The following is a 12,904-nucleotide window of genomic DNA, read 5'->3' as shown; positions in this document are numbered from 1 at the left end:
GCAGATGAATACTAACATGCTTCCAATCGGAAAATCCAGTTGAACACAATTAAATATTTGCAGTTCCAAATATTTTATAACAAAAACAATGTATACTACTTGTTGAAAGTGAATATATTAACCAGTCACGATTTACCTTTTCGTTGTTTGATAATGTCCTTGTATAATATACACTTGAAAATCGTTCTTTTTTCATTCGAAGGAAATTAAACATTATTCACTTGTTTAGATCCAATTTCCATCAACATGTCTATCCACTTTCTTGATACAATTTTGGGCAAACAACCAGAATCCTCAATGGCTTATATGGGAATGTTTTCATCCACTGCTTCTAATTTTTCACCTCCAGTAGAAGCATAATAATTTTCTTGCTCCACTATAGGTTATCCTATTACTTTATCATCTTCAGAAATTTGCTCTGATTCATCATACAAGGGGGTATCAAAAAGTTAATACCCTTACCTAGAAATAATAGCCTTTGATAGGTGAAACTTCACAAGAACTTTAATCCTTTTTATGTACTCTCTATGTATAGTAACACATTTCTCCCATCTATGGATCAGTTGTTTAATTCCTTGATCATAGAAGTCTGCACTTTTTTCCTGAAACCACGATTCCATTTCATTGATAACTTCCTGAGATGAATTAAAGTGATGTCCACACAAAATGGTTTTTTCATTTCTCGAAACAAGAAGTCTCGTGCTAGGTCAAGAGAATAGCGTGGGTGCTACAGTAGCACAAATCCAGCAGTTGGCAAAAACATTGCATTCAACGTTTCTGCAAAGGCATCAGCAATCTTGGAACCTATCGTGTGGAGACCTTAGACACGTGCAGATGGTCATGTAAAATGCTGTGGGCAGACCCATAACTAATTCCCACTGCATTCGCGATGAAATGAATTGTCACTCAGCACTAGCTGCTCAAACTTTGCAACCGTCTCGCTGTCTCTGGACGTTGATGGCCTTCCTTCTCTTGGCTCGGCAAAGACACTTGTACAGCCACACTGGAACTCCTGTTTCCACTTTTTTACAGTGTCATAGGATAGACAATTCTGCCCATACACAGCTTTCATTTCTTCGTCAATTTCCTGAGCTTTCTTGCCCTTCAAATACAGGAACTTGATCACTGCTCGATACTCCACTTTGTCAACCATAACATCCTTCCTGTGATTCTGGGCTCCACCTCTGGTGTACGCGGGAATGAAATTTCACGTGTTAGTTATTGAATATGTAGACAACTAATGTTAAAAACAGCATCTTCCTACTGGTGTTTGATATTCCTCGTATTTTTCTGCATGTGCAATAATTGTAGTACTTTTGGAATACTTTAACGTACTTCCTTCATGGTTTTTTGTTTCTTCTTTTTTTACAGTTTTTTTTTTTTTTTTTTTATATTCTGCTCCATTTAATTTTTTTCTCAGAAAAATCTTAATCTGGGTAATTTTAAAAATTAATATTTTATGTATTTTGCTCTAAGATATTTGAGTAATCTGACCTTATTATTTGCTCTAATCATAAAATTTTACTACTGTTAAATTAATAAAAAGGTTAGCGATAGAAACTCTTTTCTAGTCTTCTCATATGCCATGTTTATGCACCTCTCACTATAGTCCCGATGAAATCCTCCTCTTGCAGAAATACACAAGTACATTGTCTATGGCACCACGATAATTTAATATATATTCTGCACAAAGTATACACGTACCAATCGACACAATCATGCACAGCATGAAAATCAAATTAGTTAGGACTCCTATTCATATAAAATGTATTTATAGAGGGTAGTGCTGGTTTCAATTTTTACAGTATTTTTTGCCCTTTCGATTTGCCACCTGTGTTGTTGGTCATGCATTCTCCATGCTTTTGAGCAGCCCTGTCTTCATCCTACAGTACTCAGGGTGTGTCCTGACCATTTCCTTATACAAAGAGGTAATCACCTCCTTATCCCTGATAACAAAGTTTCTGTATATCATTGACAGGACACCATGAGCTGCTCTGGCAGCCTGTCTGCACTGCTCTGAAAACTTCATATCAGACAGCACAGTTCCCCCTGTTTTTTTTTGACCTGGCGTAGCTAAGCGGTCAGGAGCATGAATGCAGTAGCACACATTCTTTGAGTGAACTGGGGTTCAAGTCCGTAATTACTAAATATGGTTAGCATTTGTATTGATTGATTTATTGTAAACTCTGCTGACCTTGTGGTCGTTCCGGAGTATAAACAAGAACATTTTTTTTTTATTCTCCACTAACCTCAGTTTACCACCTCATAGTTTGTATGTTACTCTGTGGTTACTGCTACCCATGTGCAGTACTTTGCATTTGTCAATGTTACACATCAGTTGCTACCTCTCAGCCCATCTACCCAACTTTCCTAAATCCTGTTGCACCTGCATGCCATTGTTACTGTCATTAACAACCCTGCCAACCGTTGTATCATCTGCAGACTTGGACATTAATCTTGTTATATATTCTTGTTATTTATCTTGTTATATAATCTTGTTATTTATCTTGTTATTTATCTTGTTATATAATCTTGTTATTTATCTTGTTATAGCTTCATCAATATGATTGATGAAGGTATAACATGATAAATATAGAAAACAACAGTGATCCCAACACCAAACCCTGGGGAACTCCACGAATAATGTTAGTCCATGACGAGCGGTGTCCATTGATTACCACTCTGTCTTCTCCATCTCAACCATCCTTTTATCCATAGCAGCAGCTTTCCCTTAATACCATACTGCTCCAATTTGTACAGCATCCTTCTATGTGTAACTCTGTTAAAAGATTTCCTGAAATCTAAGTATATGAAATCGAGTCCCTTTGTGACCATATTGTAGTAGTATCAAATCAGATTGATCAGGCAAGATTTCCCCTTAACAAACCCATGGTGTGTCTGAACTATAACTGCAGTCTTGTTTAGATGATCCTGCATTGTTTCTTTAACCAGTGACTTCATTGCTATCCCTGAAACAGAAGTTAAGCTAAGAGGTCTGTAATTACTCATGTCGCCCTTTGATCCCTCTTTGTGAATTGGGGATACATTTTCAGTTCTCCAGTCCATGGGGACCTCCCCTGAATCCAAGAATGCTCTCATAATTATGGCAAAGGGTTTGCTTACTTCCTTTGTCGCCTCCCTTAATATAATTGGATAGATCCCATCCACACCAGATGCCTTTCTTATGTTTAACTTCAATTTATCCTCCATAGTCTCAATAGCATCAGCAAATAATCTTGTACCCTTTCTACTTAAGTGTATCCCATCCCTGTAGAAGCAGTCTCTTCTGTTAAGAAGTACAGACCATGCTGAGAAATATTCTATCCCATGAGGCTTGCACAATCTCTCCAGGGCCGAATTGACTGATAAGGCCCTCATTGTGTACCCCCTCATAGGCAGAATGGCAGACATTTTCAAATTTAACCCTAACTTGTGATTCTTTTTCAACATTGACCTCTACTTATTATTATTACAGTGGGGCCTCGTACAGCGAATGCTCCATACGATGAACTTTTCGTACCACGAACCCGGGTTTGTGGGCCCGAGTTTTAACCTCTTCCTTTACCATTTTTCCCTATTTTCATATCAAAAAAATACTTAATTTTTTAAATAACGATTTTTATTGCTTTTATGCCATGTAATATGTTGCATGATTATGGAACAAATTGAAGTATTCAATGAGATATTCAGTGTTGTATATTCCTAGAATTATTATCCCGATCAGAACTGCAATATTCTTCAGTCATCATCCATAATTCATTCTTCATTATTAATTATCCATAATTTCTTATCCATAATTAATTCTTGAATATGAAACAGACAACCTCGTGCAGCACAGTGCTCAGGAAAGAACACCAGGCAACAACAATATGCAAGGTATCAGCAGGCATCATCTGACGCTTGTCTCAGATAAAAATATTCCAAGAAACGTGCCCACTGGCAAATGGCCACAAGAGCCATATTGCGATGAATGCACTACTTTACCACGCGCCAACGGCTTCACTCAGGTGACCCTTCACTGCTTCTGATGGCTGTTGTTGTTGTTATTTGGTTTTTAGGAGCATTAGTAACTAAGGCCATATTGCTCCGGAGATATGCGGAGCAATATGACCAACTTCTGATGACTTCACTAATGGTAACTTGCCCTAATGAAGGCTTTTCATAATACAGTCAGTCCTCGTATAGCACGATAGTTGTGTTCCTAGAAACCCTCGTGCAATGCAAAATCGTGCAATACGAACAACAGGCCCTATGGGAAAAATAGGGTTAGGTGCCGACCACCCAAGATTGAACACACATTTTAACCAAGTCAGTGGTCAGTCCCTAACCTTTCTACATCCTCCGTATTTTGTGGTCACTGGCTCGAGCCCCGGTCTAATCAAGAAGCGTGTGCTGCGCACTGCTGCTCCTGCCCACTTGGCTACGGAGGCGTCAACTTCTGATGACTTCACTTGGGTAAGTATTGAAAGAACACAAATTCGTACACGACACGAGATATTTTGCGATGATAATTTATGACATTAAATGCTAACCCCAGTTAACTCGGGATAGTCAGGGAAGTGGTTAATACAAACACAACACACATTCTGTTTTATTTACCATGTCTTTCAAATTTGTTTTTTGAAAGTTTGTTTTGAAAAGAGTTTAAAAAAGATTTTGAAAAGATTCAAAAAATGGGTCCTAAGAAAAGTGTCAGTGTAAGTCAGCCCAAGAAAACATTCAAGAAAATCACTATTGAAACCAAGAAAGACATCATTGCCAAGCATGACAAAGGAGCTATGGTAGTTGATCTGGCAATTGAATATGGAATCAACAAATTCACCATTGGAACCATCTTGAAGAACAAGGGGACCATCAAGAATGTTGAGGTTACAAAGGGAGTGCCAGATTAAGTACCCTAAGAAACCCCATCATTGAAGAAATGGAGAACTTGCTGCTGCTGTGGATCCACCAAAGGAAAATGGCAGGAGATACCATCAGCAAGCGAGAAAGGAGTTTGACAAGGAGACACAATATCTCCGAAGCTGTTTACTGCTGCCCTTGAGGAAGCTTTCAGAAGATTAGACTGGTCACAGAGTCAATGTGAACGGAGAGTACCTAAACCATTTACGATTTGCAGATGACATTGTGGTTATAAGCCACGATCCCAAAGAATTAGAGGAAAATCTTAATCAGTTATGCACAGTTAGTAAGGATTTTGGACTAAAGATGAATATGGCTAAAACAAAAGTAATGATGAACAAGTATGCCAAGGAAAGGGAAATAATGATTGAAGGAGCAGTAATTGAAAAGATGGAGTCATATACTTATCTGGGACAAGTTATTAGCTGTAATAATGATAAATGGCTGGAAGTCAAGAGAAGAATAAATTTTGGATGGATTGCATTCAGGAAATATCGTCACATACTGAAGAGCAATATCCCAGTTTGTCTGAAACGTAAAATAATGAATCAATGTATACTCCCCACCATGACTTATGGAAGTGAAACTTGGGCACTCACCAAAAGAATGGAAGAGAAGCTGAGAACTACACAGCGAAGAATGGAACAAATTATATTGGGAATCAGACTGTTAGATAAGAAGAGAAACACATGGATTAGGCAGCAAACTCAAGTAAAGGACATTCTTATCAAAACTAAAGAACTAAAATGGTCTTGGTCAGGACACATAGCTCGAAGACATGATGACAGATGGACTAAGAAAATAACAGAATGGTACCCAAGAGGAGCTAGAAGAAAACCTGGAAGACAAAGGCGGAGATGGATAGATGAAATTCATGAGTTTGTGGGTAGTAAATGGATGGCCAGTGCTCAAAACAGAAGGAACTGGAAAGTTGCTGGAGAGGCCTTCATCGTGCAGTGGATTGAAAATGGCTGATGATGATGATGACCATCAGCAAAGACATCGTCTGTCTGAAAGCCAAGCACATCTATGCTGACCTGAAGGAAAAAACTCCAGGGCCAAGCTCTGAAGAATCTGAATTTAAGGTCAGCAGGAGTGGTTTGAGAAGTTTAAGGGGAGGACTGGCATTTACAGTGTCATAAGGCATGGAGAGGCAGCAAGTGCTGATAAAGAAGCCACTGATAAATTTGCCAAGAAATTTCAGAAGCTCATGAAAGATGAAGGATATCTATCACAACAGGTCTTCAACTGTGATGAAACTGGGCTTTTCTGGAAAAATATGCCCAGTAAAACCTACGTCACGAAGGAAGAATAAGCTCTGCCAGGCCACAAGCCTATGAAGGACAGGCTGACCCTCCTCTTTGTTGCCAATGCTAGTGGAGACCTGAAAATCAAACCTCTCTTGGTGTATCATTCTGAAACACCAAGAGCATTTAAGAAGCACCCAATTGTCAAAGGTAAACTTGGAGTCCACTGCCTTGTATGTGTTTAATAAGCAAGCATAACAAGCCAAAATGTAAATTAGTATTGAACTGAATCATAATTAAAAGATTTAACATACTAAATTAAAATCAAATGATAATTAATGTAATGATAGAATACATTAGACATGATAAAGAAATCAATGGTTGTCATGAATATTTGAATAGAATATAAGTTGAGTTGGGAGAAAATGTAAATCAAAGGGGGGAGATATTATAATGGACTGTGTATCCATATTTAAAATCATTATACTTTACTATAGGGACTGACAGGGTAATGTTACTAAGAATTATGAAAACGATTGCCTGTTTCAAGTATATAATTGTTTGGAATATTTTCTACATCCAATTGTCTAAGGAAAACCTTATTCATGATCTTTTTCAGCTTCAGCATGAGAATGATGTGGAGTAGCTGATGATCACTGCCACAATCTGCTCCGGGAAGCATTTTTGCTGTGATTACACTGGAATGCCACCTTTGCTGCATAAGGATGTGATCAATCTGATTCCTTATTTTATGATCAGGGGATTTCCATGTGTAGAGCCTTCTCGGGTGCTGCTGAAAGCAGATGTTACATATGACAAGACTGTCAGATAACAAAATTCAATTAAACTTTCACCCCGTTCATCTAGTACCAAGACCAGACCTACCACATTCCGGACTAGAAAAAACTGTCTTGCCTACTTTTGCATTAAAATCACCCACGAGTATCAAAACATCCTTTTTTGGGACCAGATCAAGAGCTGATTGGAGATTTTCATATCTTCATCTGTGGACGTTAATGTCAGTGCATATGCAACTAAAACTGTGGGCGAAGGTAAAGAAAGCCAACATAAGAACGATGAGAAACATCGGATAACTTATGCTGAAAATTAGTTTCCTGATATGGCACTCTAGCGCTGCTCGCTTGGTAAACAGACGGTAGGTGTTATCAGTCTGGAGTAAAGTCAAGAACGAAATATTGATTGACATGTAGGCGTGGAAAAATGTGCCAATTGGGGTGCGAAGACAACACACTATAACATCGGTTTAGTAGCACTCAGCACTAATGGTAACTTGCCCTAATGAAGGCTTTCCATAATACAGTCAGTCCTCGTATAGCACGATAGTTGTGTTCCTAGAAACCCTCGTGCAATGCAAAATCGTGCAATACGAACAACAGGCCCTATGGGAAAAATAGGGTTAGGTGCCGACCACCCAAGATTGAACACACATTTTAACCAAAACATTATCAAACACAATAAATAATCGTAATAAAATACGTATTTCATTACGACTATTACGTAATAAAATATTGCTAATTCTTTTGCTTCTATCGTAAGCAAACTTGTTTTTTGCTTGATTTTCTTTCCAAACAGATGACAGCCGTTCCATCTCTTCCAATTCTTTGTGTCTTAATCTAAAGATTTTAATTACACTTTGAGTTGTTCCTGCTATGAGAGTTGTTTTTATTTTCTAAGCATTCTTTGTAATTCTCGGGGTTGCCTCATTTAGGTCTGTAGCACGTGCAATATCACATGGTCTCTCATTTCGCTCAAAGCATTTCACAATTGCATATTTTTTCTCTATCGACTGAGGTGGATTGGCCATAAGCCTTACCAGAGAAACCCTGGTGGGCCGGAGGCCAGTGTGATTTTGGCCATAAACGCTAGTATGAGGCCACTATAAATTTTCCTGGGTAAGAATTTTTGACCCAGTCCGCCTCTGTTTATCAATATTGCTTTTATTTTTCTCTCTGAATCTGTAGTGTCTTCACCAGGATGCTTCCTTTTCACACCTTTTAAGTATTTTACTAATTTTTAGGGAATAAAGCAAAATTACAAAACAAGGAGGCACGCTTGATACACATAAACAAAGCTGCACGTGTGTAACAACTGAATAAACAACACCGTAAAGGCAGAGATACACTATTAACACCTCACATTTTACTAAAGCACATTTCTAGGGGTTACTACCATAAAACAATAAAAACAATTTCCAGTTGCGTTTCTGCTAGTGGAATCTGTTATAAACTGGAAGTAAACTTGATCCAATTGCATTTGTGATAATACCGATAGCTGGAATTGTGTGGGTTTTTCGTTATTATGGTGAAATGTGTTTCCCCTTCACTGATATAAGAAACATAAATACACAAATTTCTTGTAAACACAAAGGCAAATCGTGCATAAGCGAATTCGGTTTGTGTTATATAAGATATCGTTCCCCTATTTATAAATCGTGTATGATTGAATTCGTGTAATGTAAACACGTGTTATACGAGGACTGACTGTATATGTTGTGATCTTAAACCCCTCCTTAAGTGGAGGGGGTAACCTAACCTTTTTCCTTTAGAATCACAGTCATATTTAGAAATACATTCATAAAAAAATAAATTTTTTAATGATTGTATTTTTATTTTCTTGTTCAATAATATGCCCTAATGGTGACCTTTTTTCCATGGAATTCATAAACACTTGAATCCCATGGGAGCTTGAACCCCTCCGAAAATAGAGGGGGTAACCTAACCTTTTTTTTTTTTTTTTTTTTTTAAGAATCATGGGTGGACTGGCACATGAATTGTTTATTAACAAAATATTAATCTTTTATTACTGTACTTTTATTTTTAAAGACACTCTTGCAGATATACACGTATCATAATGTCAATAGCTATTCACTCTCTCTAATATATATATATATATATATATATATATAAAAGAATCTTTCTTTCTTTTCCTATTATTTCCTAACCTACTATTTAAGGTCAAGTTACGAAATATAATGAAAAATAAAGAAACCTTTTTGCTTTTTTCGTAACCAAACCTAAATCAACAATATAGTAAAAACAATCATGAACTACAAAAATCTGCATTTAATAATGAGAAAAAAACATAATGAAGAACATAAAAATGAACAGAACGAAACTTTTATTAATTTAGTTTTCATCAAAAAATCAACCAACGTTTTATTTTCCTTACAAATTTCTTACATCTTTAAAAGATTCATTGCTACTATTACCTGTTTACCGTTCATCGCAAAACTATTATGCACTGTTCTTTACTCATAAATACACATTATAATGCCAACCAATCATTTCATCGTTTGCCACGCCTACCTGTCAATCAATATATCCTTCTCGATTTTGGCTCCAGACCGATAACACCTACCGTCTGTTTACCAAGTGAGCAGTGCTAGAGTCCAGTGTCGAGAAACTAATTTTCCACATAAGTTATCCAACATTTCTCATTGTTCTCGTGTTGGTTTCTTTACCTTAGCCAAACTGTGATAGTTACTGGCTGGCTCTGAAGTCTAACCGTCATCATTTTACTGTTAATAGGATTGTATCCAAGAAGAGACCTTGAACATTCCTTATTCAAAATGACAGTGACACCATGTTCTTTTACTTGGTCACTTCCAGAAAAAACAACCAAAAACCCATTTCCGGTTTTGAAATGACCTTGTCCTGTCCACATGCTTTTGGTTGCTCCTAAAATGTCAATTTTATACCTTTCCATTTCATTGATGACCATATCCAGCTTGCCTTCTTTTAAACTTTTTACATTCAATGTGGCCATGTTTACCCTCTTCTTTCTTAAATTTAATTTTTCAGGGCACACAGTGGCATCTGGGATCTGGTTAACAGCAGTTTTTGGAGTTGTTTTTGTTGTGGTCTCTGTGGCATCAGATAATGTGGTAGTATGCCATTGCCTACCACATGGCCGATTTTGAAAGGGGCCGGCTTTAATCATAGGAAATCATAGTAAAGTATAGTGATTTTAAAATCTTTCTTGCTTATCCATGTTATAAGAAATAATGTGAATCTGGATGAACTATTTGCCTACCTTAAACAAATACAGTTAATAAGAACTCTTGTGATGCCAAATGAGACTGAATCATTGCATAGATTTCATGATATATGAATAAGCATGTTTAACTTGGGTTACCCTTGTGTCCCTCCATATCATTACTCTTTCCTCTAACTCTTGCATATAATCCTGGTAAACATTCCTCCTGCAATACTGGACATATTCCAGTTAATGCCTTCCCCCATTTGTCTGATAGAAAGGTATTAGAAGAATTCAGAACAACCTTGATGACAAGAAGTCTAGGTTCTTGTCCTTAAAACTTGTGCTCAAATCTTAACCCCCATTTTATGTTGCCTTTTTGCATTGGTTTATTCCACTAATGTATGGAACTTGCTCATATCCAGACAGTTCCTTGAAAAAGAAAAAAGATAAATTCCTTCCCATTGCACCTACTTCAACTCTTCCCATAGTAATGAAGACTTCCACTCTAGCACTGTCCAGAAAGCTTCCATTTGACCAACAGTTATCAGTGTGGATTTCATCAATATCAATCCACTGATTTGATATCTGAACTGAACAAATTCTGGGGAAAAGTTCAGTGAAACTTGAGCAATTGTACATGACATTTCTAAGGATTGTATTTCACATAAGTCCTCAAAACAAGCTTCCATCCTGTAGTATGCTTTCTATTTTTTCTTTTATTTATTTATTTATTTTTTTTTTTTGTTTTGTAGTTCCTTAAGGTTTGGATCTTTCACTCACTCTTCCTTCTGCATATTAACAACCTTCTTCCATTAATTGGAAATCCTGTCCGTGGTTTTGCTGATGATATGTAGTACATACACTCTATTTAAATAGCTACAACTTCTCATGTCTCCACCACAGTTCCTAAATTGCTCATCTCCAAGTAATTCTCAAGTGGGCAGAAAAAAACTTGGTTTTCATACTTCTGAAACCTAGTCTTGTCTCATTTTTCACAAAAAAGTCTGCTGCTACCATGTGAACATGGGAGCAGCAGACTGTTTTCAACAATTATTTCTAAACAAGATTGCATATCTTTACTGGGATAACCTTACTTAGCTTAAACATTGTGTGCATTAAAAAAAACTAGGTTTTTCTCTTTTACTTTCTACATTAATTTTCTTCTGAACAATTATTAATATAATACAAATCCAACCTACCTGGAATATTGTATACCATCCTAGTTGCCTTTGCATAACTGAGATAGTGTATCCAGAACTTCTCTTTAACTCAGGTTAATTAATAATTACTCAGTCTCACTCCACTCCCAATCGCACAGACATTCATCTGCTGCTTGCCTCTTCTATAGATATTGTCATGAGTGCTATTCTGAATTAGCTAGTATCTGTAATCTCACCTCTTTTTTCTAGACCAGTCTGAACATATGCCTTAACTATTCAACTGATTCACAAAGCAATTCCAGACTCATTGAAGTAGCTTTTTCTTATCCACATTTCTCCCTCTTTACTATTGTTATCTGGATCAACCGCCTTTGCATGTTTTTATTAATTTTATTTAAACTAAGTATCTTAATATAAGTTTTAAGTCTTGAAGGAAACTATCTAGTGAGTAAATTAACATTTTTTTTAAAAAAAATTGTTTCACTTCATTGCTTCTTTTGTATGATGTCAGATTATTTTACTTTTCTCCTAGTTCTGCTCTTGCCGCTTATAGCATATGCAACTCTGCGGTTCTACCTCAGGCTTCGATTACGACGTTGGGAATCACTTGAAGAAGACTGTTTTGCACAAAACTTACAGCCTGTTTACACTGGCTTATAAGTTAATGTTTTATTTGATATTTGCTTTTAATCTTATTAATTTATAACAAAAGACATGATTGTCATTTAATATTATATATATTACATCACTGAGTTCATTTTAAGAATTAATATGATCTAAATTGAAGTTTCTTCATTTCGGTTTGAGTAAAGTAAAATAAACTTTAAAACATACATATCTGCAAGTAAGGACAGTTTGATCAATTACTTGTTTTCATACCACATAATTATAGCTATCGTTAAAACCTGTATTGGATGTATTTTGCAGATTTCTACATCATTAGTTTTAATAGAGAATTATGATATGATTTTAATAGTAGGAGTAGTGGCAAATAATGCTAGGAAGGAAACTTATATAGCATCATCCAAAAAAAATAAAAAAAACTCTACATTGTCTATCCATTTGCTTTAATAATTTTTCAGGTTCTGTTCAAGTTTGTTCCAACAATCAACTCTGTTGACTGAAAGCAAATCTACACATATCTATCTTGCAATCATCCTTCCAAATTAAATAATTTAATTTTAGGGGCACAAATTTAAATAATTTAAATTTATGTCCCATTGCGTGTGTGTGTGTGTGTGTGTGTGTGTGTGTGTGTGTGTGTGTGTGTGTGTGTGTGTGTGTGTGTGTGTGTGTGTGTGTGTGTGTGTTGCCTGAACAAGAGTGAGATAACATCTACATTTATCTTACGCGATCCATTCAAAGCTTCAAACATCCCAATCAGATCTCCTTGTGCCTAGTTTCTGGATGCTGCAACTAGCAGAACTGAAGTCTTTCATGGTGAGTGTCTTTTTTTTTTAACATCACCAACCTTATTGCTCTTCTCTGCATCCATTTCAACAGTTCTACATCCTTCTTAAAATGAGCCTCCAGACCTGTGTTGCAGTACTCAGGATGTAGCCTAATCATTGCCTTGTACAATGAAATAATCATCTT

At 36.5% G+C, this 12,904-nt stretch overlaps 1 protein-coding gene across 2 annotated transcripts in view; it reads left to right on the top strand.

Moving 5' to 3' along the window:
- The window catches only part of LOC150078318 (uncharacterized), a 106,957-nt gene extending 94,967 nt beyond the window's left edge, over positions 1-11,990 (top strand). For both annotated transcript variants that reach the window (XM_090384766.1, XM_090384765.1), the window contains exon 7: positions 11,841-11,990. In XM_090384766.1, the coding sequence (XP_090240892.1) occupies positions 11,841-11,968 (128 nt within the window). In that variant the 3' untranslated portion in view covers positions 11,969-11,990. The remainder of the gene's footprint in view (positions 1-11,840) is intronic.
- The last annotated feature ends 914 nt before the right edge of the window (positions 11,991-12,904 follow it).

The sequence above is a fragment of the Mastigoproctus giganteus genome, chromosome 11, assembly GCF_048544385.1.
Source record: "Mastigoproctus giganteus isolate SK-2022 chromosome 11, ASM4854438v1, whole genome shotgun sequence".
NCBI classification, from domain to species: Eukaryota; Metazoa; Arthropoda; class Arachnida; order Uropygi; family Thelyphonidae; genus Mastigoproctus; species Mastigoproctus giganteus.
Note: the sequence above shows the minus strand (reverse complement) of the source record. Positions and strands in the feature narration are given on the sequence as shown.